Genomic DNA, 7,545 nt, shown 5'->3' on the forward strand with positions numbered 1-7,545 from the left:
CCAACAACGAAGAAATCAGCGAGGTCGTAAGACTCCAGAACAGATTCCATCATAACCTTCCATATGCCGTAGTTGTTCCCGTCCAACTGACGATCCACCGGGAACATGGGGAGTGTCGGGATCTTCACATGTCTCTCGGCCATCTCAAACAGATCTGCCATAGCGGGGATGTACTCTGAAAAGGGTGGGTGGGTGGGAACAAAGAAGAACTAAAACCTGCAAGTGGCTGTCCAACAAATCAGCCCGCCTTCCTCTTGCTTCTCCTCTTCCCGTACAGTCCAAAACAGTCCACCAATCAGCCACAAAACAGTCCCCCTCTTGCTCACACAAATCCCAAGACCTATCTAGAGCCTAGGGCTCTGATACCATGTCAGAATATGCAGCGGAGATGATGACCAAATCTGGGAACACAAGAGCAAAAAACGCAGGCAGAAAAACAGCACAAGAGAGAGAGGGATGTAGGCGTGTAACTCTGCTCTATATACACAAGAAGATCCCGAGAAATGATACAAATAAGGTATGGGGGCTGGGGGCCTATATATACCTCCCTGGAAGAGCAGTCGGCCAGCAGATAAAGTGCCCACGACTGCTGAATAGGTCCCACGACTGCATAAATGCAGTCGGCCAGCAAACAGGTGCCCACGACTGATGAAATCCAGTCGGCCAGCAGCCCAGTAGCCCACGACTGATCAACATGGAGTCGGCCAACACTGGGGTGCTCCTGGCATCACCTGGCAGCCCTCCCAAACCTCAGAAAAATGGGAAAAAATAGGGGAAAAATACGGAGAGTGGGGAAAAATGATAAAACACCTCATAAGGGCGGGCACACCCACAACAAAGGCCCTGGTGTATACAAATAGACAGGAGATGACTTCTAACACGACCAGCAGTCGGCCAGCTCTTCTATTGTCCAAGAGCCTATATAAAGGCATAGATGCTCATTATGTTGGTCATTCACTCCCCCTTTGGGTGTGGGCCTAGACTAGGATTAGAGTAGGGTATTTCACTACCCTTTCAAGGCAGCCTATGGTTGTAGAACTAGGTACCTTTTTTGTACCATATTAATATACTGAATTTCTAGCTATCTCTCTCTCTCTCTCTACTCTCCCATCTATCTGCGTTTTTGCATCAGCATGTTCTTAGTGGTGTTTAGGGCTGAAAGAAGACCCCCAAAGCTTCCGCGTGTTACAACCAAGGTGAGAGACCTCAAGGCCAAGGATAGCTGCAGCATATGCCAATGTGAGAGACCTCAAGACCAAGGATCGCTGCAGCAAAACAGGGAGATAGCTACTACTGGTGGATAGCGAGGCCGGTGGTATGGGATGCAAGGCCATGCTACCGAAGCCTGGCTAAGCTCGAGGGTGGTTCCCAAACGGAAATATGGCTGGGAGGAGAGTCGCTAGCCAAATTCTATTGCAATCATCGACATCCGATCTAACGTGAGATTTTGCAACCTTGATAGGGTTTCTAAGAATGTGAGCCTAGCATTTCTGGTTAGCAACAAAAGCATTAAATTTCTCCCACTCTTGGAACACAAGGGGAAGGCATTGGAGAGAGAGTTAATTTACTATCCTACGTTTGAGCATGTACTTCTAGGTATTTGGGACTTTTTCCAAGGTCTTCCTCAATAGTAATATCCCCAACCTGTTACTTGAGTTAAGGAAAAAGTCAATTTGTATCTACTAGGGGAGCTGACTAGTTAATCCATTGTTTAAAGATTTGGTTAGTGGGGAACTAGGAGAAACTATGGGAGCAAAGGAGCTAGAAGGGTGACCTAGGTCGGGAAGAACCTACCTGTCCCATTATACTCGACCTCCACCTCCTATCCTTTCATCACACATGGTTTGAATGCCGATCAAATGACCATATTTTTATGATGCCTCGTGTCCCATTATACTCGACCTCCACCTCCTATCCTTTAGTCACACACGGTTCGAAAGTCAATCAAATGACCATATTTTTATGATGCCTCTTGGGTGAGATTGGTTCCCGTGGAGGACTTGAAAATTGTTAAACAACTTTCTTAGCTTGTGTAAATAAGTTATGAGCCGGTTCAATATTTACCAAGAGGCATAAGTGTTTTTTGGTATTTTGAATACCTGGTTATGAGTGTGTTTATGGATTGGAAGAGCTAAACATTGATTTAACATATAGTGGTTTGGATCTCGAAGAGTTTGCCTATGCCTTGTGCAGCTACACACCTGAACAAAAGGATCCTTACGGTAAGGGATGCTCGTCTCTAGAGTTGCAGGTGGGGACATAGCTCGTTTGGAGAGAGAAGCTGAAAAACTTGGTTGAGATTTCAACCATGAGTTTTCTAGACCCTTGGTTGATAAGCTTTGAGATGTAGTTGACTTTCTTATGCAACTGAACACATACACATGCACTAAACACACAAACAAATACATATTCATATCCAAAGACATTTGCTAGCATGAGACTTTTTCTATACTCAGAGACAATGTTCTCTTTTTCTGATACTTAATAAAAGAGAACAAATGGATCAATAGAAAGGGGTGTAAGATGAAGACCTTGTCCATGTTACAGATGACGAAAGCAAGCGAGGTAGTCAGGATGAGTTTGTATCTGCGAGGGATACTGCCCCAAGAACCGGGAGCTGCGGCCGGCTCTACTTCATCTTGGGCTGCTGGAAGCTCCTCATTTTGTCTCTCCAAGAAAGGGTGTTGGGGGGGCGAGTCGATACTTTGGTGGTGTTGGGGGGAGGACCTCGGAGAGACACAAAATGGCCTAAATGACCTTCTCTTCACAGCCCGACCATGGAGTCCTGTGCATTTGATCTGTTCCCAACGGCGTCTGCTCGAGATACAATCTATCAAAGAAGACTGCAAACTCACCAGCTTCTGAAGCTCTCCATAGCTATGGCAGCACCGCATGTAGCAGAAACGCAGACTTGGTGAGTCCATTGTAAAACCAACCAAAACGATGGACTGAAGTATGATTGCGTTCGGAGCTTGTATCTGCCCTCTTCTTTGACAAAAGGTTACCAATCCCGGGAACAAAGGGTTATCAAAATTCAGCACTCCTACGTGGAACACCGTGTCAGCTGCCACTTGGCGAACTTTCCGCCTCAAGGAATGGACACACTTTCTAGGACTTTGCACTCAACGGATAGACTAGGGAGATTCTCCATCCATGAGGCATGGGTAGCCACGGGACTAAATGACACATTATGAATCAGGAGGGATCTAAGGCTGAAAAGAGACGTCGTGATTTTGCCTAATTTAGACTATCGGATTCATGTCAGGCATACCGTGGGGATTTTTGGGACTTAGAAAATTTTGGAGGGGTTGAGCTCAATGTAAAAGAGGATTCGAACTTGGAACCATCCGCTCACCACGCTTTCAACATCTAACCACTATGCTATACTTCCCAACAAGTTGTGGAGAGTGTTTTTAAATTTAAACCTTGATATTTTCGTCCCTAGTTCACTTTCTTACCGAAAAATATTTCCCTAGTTCACTTTCTTGTCGGAAAAGTTCTCCCTAGTTCACCCTAGTTCACCTCGCGAGTTCACCCCTAGTTCACCCCTAGTTTACCCCCGAGTTTACCCGCAGTTCACTCGTAGTTCACTTGGGAATCCAACGATGTCGATCAAATCCTAATCGTGACGCCTCTTTCCAACCATAGATCCCTCCTGATTCATGATGTGTCACTTAGTCATGAGGCATGGGTAAGGGGATGGACGAGGGAGAGTCTCCTTTAGGGAGATCCTCCATCCACCACGGAGGAGATCTTCCCCTTTTGCAGGGCTGTTATCAACCAAAAAAGGGGGCAAATAGGGCTCGACATGCTCTATTGTGTGGCCACTCTAATTGGCCCATGGATATTGGGCATCACAAGTCCTTTTTAGGGAAATTTGTCTTGTTAGGCAAGGTTCCCACCACGACCCAGCACACCGCCATCCCAACCTAATTTCACAAGCTTCTTGTACACAAGCTACAAATATCATTTCTATGGGAAGATGGCTCGCTTTGGAGCATATGGAGAGAGCATTCAAAAGTTTTAAGTGCTTCCATCCCATGTTTATAATCTTTTTCAAGAAAGCTTCTGCTTGGTGACCATGAATTAGGAGGCACCTTGTGGATATCACAAGTTCCAACAACTTGTGAACCTAACTTGAGATAGCACAACACAATGTGAGTGTTGGTGTTACAAGCTATCCACATGCAAGCACTATAACCACTAAGGAAAGATGTGATGTTGCACATGTAACCCATGTTCCAAATGTAAATTCCTTGCATATTTAAATATCTACAGAATTTCTAAATTTTTTGTTTTCGAGCCAGGGTCAGAGACGAGCATGCTCATCTCTGAGACTCAAGCAGAGAAATGCTTTTGTCATTAGCTTCGTCGTCTCGGTCAACACAATTTCCAAAGTGGAGAGCAAATGGATGCATATACTACTACTGCTACAAAATGCCAACAAGTGAAGGGTTCATAGTAGAGATGCCTTATTGTATCAAGATTTTTCAAGTATTGTAAAAACAAAAAGTACAAAGACTCCATCATAGACAAATCTTACATTTCCAAGTTCTAGAACTAGGCATCGTAAAGGCCATCAAGATCATGCAAACAACGTAATTGAATCAAAGGTATTGGGCATAAGCTCACAGAGAGGAGTAAAGTTTGACATTTGCAAAATGTACTTTTAAAAACGTGCACGTGAGCCATGTAAACGATGATGGTATTGACTTAAGGATCAACAACAATTATCAAACAAATTCATTTAAGTGGGTTTATCAACATGAACATTCATTATGCAATCTAATTTCCTAGTTCCATTGTGCTAATTTTGATGGCAATTGGTTAGTTTTGCTTGCTTTTTAAGCTAGACAAAGGCGGCTTCTCATCTTTTCACCAGACTTGAGTAGAGGCTTGTAAATGTGAATAACCTAACAATTGTAAATCAAGTCTCCTAACAAGCTCCTTTTATCATTTGAATGTGAGCATCTTGATTTCCCTACTCCTATAGATTTTATCAACATGAACATTCATTATGCAATCTAATTTCCTAGTTCCATTGTGCTAATTTTGATGGCAATTGGTTAGTTTTGCTTGCTTTTTAAGCTAGACAAAGGCGGCTTCTCATCTTTTCACCAAATTAATCCAACAGACCAAACTATGGACTTGAGTAGAGGCTTGTAAATGTGAATAACCTAACAATTGTAAATCAAGTCTCCTAACAAGCTCCTTTTATCATTTGAATGTGAGCATCTTGATTTCCCTACTCCTATAGATTTTGTCTAATATTTACTTACACTAGTGGGCTGACCCATGCTTCGCATGTCTCCTCAAAGCTCCAAATTCAAATTCTACCCCGACCTCCTCGAACCTCCAAATTCTACCTCGAACCTCCTCCTTTTCTTCTCGAACCTCCAAATTTTAACCACGTGGTAGCTTTGTGAAACTCTAGTATTGGACCTATGGGTTGCTATGAGACCAAGGTTCCAAAAAGAAATGGTTTCCTCTTTACAGCCATCTCTCTCTCTCTCTCTCTCTCTCTCTCTCTCTCTCTCTCTCTCTCTCTCTCTCTCTCTCTCTCTCTCTCTCTCTCTCTCAACCCCTACACAGTAGGAGGGAATTACTCTCCAGAGAGCAGAGACACTTAGAGCCCGCAGAAGTCAGAGGACACTTGGCTTTCGGACACCACGCCTATACCACAGAGAGATGACAAAGATCAGAGCTCAGTTTCACAGAGAGGGTGCGGAGCGACTGGCTTACTTTAGAGCAGACCTAGGCATGTTCTTCAGGGAGCTGTGGACACCCCCCCTTCATTGATGTATACTAATCTATACCCCCAATATGGTACAGGATGGAGCTAGCTAGGTTGCATATCATGATTGTATACTCCATGCATATAGCTTTGCATTCTCCTAGTAGTAGAGCTCCATCACCTCCCCCTCATTATACTTATTGCACACCCAGATTCAACTTTTTAGTTCAGTACTTTTTCATTTTGTTGGGATAACAGAGGATACCCCACAGAGGTACACTGATTTGTCTCATAGGCCGAGTTTGGTCTTTTGGAAGACGTTAATAAAATATATATATATCTCTCTCTCTCTCTCTCTCTCTCTCTCACACACACACACACTCACCACCTCCACATGGTCTCAGATAGAGAGGCCTCAGATTCTCATGCTCTCACGGATGAAGCAAACCCTCCGTCCCACATGACATTGTCCAAGCGGAGTTTGTTGCACCTCCTATGATAGTAGAGGCCCTCTTCCAAACGATCTCCTTCATACAGAGGATCAAAGATATGCCATCAGATTGACTCTCACATAGAGCTTTTGAGGTGTCCAGGAAGCTCGCAGAGAGTGGAGATAGGAGATCATGGTATCACAGATGATACAGTGGCTCACTCATCAGCATGGTCTCAACATAGATCACCTGCCACCTTTCCAGTATGATATACATGCACCACACATCCAGCTCTCTCACAGTGAGAGGAACAAAGTCCTTCAGCATGATTTATGGTAGCGATACACTCAAGAGACTTGGATTACACCCAGTCAGCCTCTACTGCCGAAGATGCTATACTACAGAGATCAGTTTATGCGTATCTCAGCGGATGGATTCATACAGAGACCTGGATACATGGATACATACATGCCACACAGGGTTAGAGTGGCCATTGGTCAACTTAGAGTATCATCAACTTGAGATAGAGGCTGGTCGAGCATCATGCCTCCCCCGCACACTGAGAGGATATGCAAACTCTGTCAAGAGGAGATAGAGAGCGAGGAGCACTTTGTATGTAGATGCATAGCATACAGCACTGTCTGAGGAGAGAGATACCCCACTTTCTTCAGGGAGCCCCACTCATTGCGCCAGATCATAGAGTCAGCAGACCAGCGTCGATTCGGACAGTTCATGATAGAGATACAGTGACACAGAGAGACACTACTACAGACAGACAACACAGGGAGATAGGCAGCAGTCCCAGATTATAGATTTCTTTCAAAGAGCTATGCCACCACCCCCACAACAGGGGGTCACACTTCAGCGCTCGCGCAGAGGATCTCCGAGCTCGATGGAGACGACAGAGAGCACCAGGCTACTAGACCCCAAGCCTTCATGAGAGAGAGATCACTCAGATCCGGTCTCGCCACCAGCTTTATGTCTAGGAGAGGCTCACACATTTTCGATCAGATCTAGGGAGGATCCTACAGGAGATCTTTGCCCCTCCCCCACTGATGTACACCATCCTACATCCCTAGTATGGTACTAGATGGAGCTAGCTAGATTTGCATAGCATGATTGTATACCCGATGCATATAGTAATGCACATTGAGCCCCTAGTGGTAGAGCTCCATCCATCCCTTGTCAATTTTAATGGTCCACTCTCCCATCGATCCTTAGCTTTTCAGTTTTTAGCTTTTCAACTTTGTACCTTGTACCTTTTTCTATTATCTGGATACCCAAAGGACATTGACAGTTGTATATTGTTTTGTCTTATAGCCCGACTTCATCCTCTATTAGACGTTAAAAAAGCTCTCTCTCTCTCTCTCTCTCTCTCTC

General features: G+C 44.6%; 1 protein-coding gene across 1 annotated transcript in view; it reads right to left on the reverse strand.

Moving 5' to 3' along the window:
* The window catches only part of PHT4;5 (phosphate transporter 4;5), a 167,265-nt gene extending 164,173 nt beyond the window's left edge, over positions 1–3,092 (reverse strand). The window contains exon 1 of the mRNA XM_086774931.1: positions 2,532–3,092. Coding sequence (XP_086631057.1) covers positions 2,532–2,924 — 393 coding nt within the window. The 5' untranslated portion in view covers positions 2,925–3,092. The remainder of the gene's footprint in view (positions 1–2,531) is intronic.
* Positions 3,093–7,545: the final 4,453 nt, after the last annotated feature.

Source organism: Cibotium barometz, chromosome 35 (genome assembly GCF_041138505.1).
Source record: "Cibotium barometz isolate CiBa-2024 chromosome 35, ASM4113850v1, whole genome shotgun sequence".
NCBI lineage: Eukaryota > Viridiplantae > Streptophyta > Polypodiopsida > Cyatheales > Cibotiaceae > Cibotium > Cibotium barometz.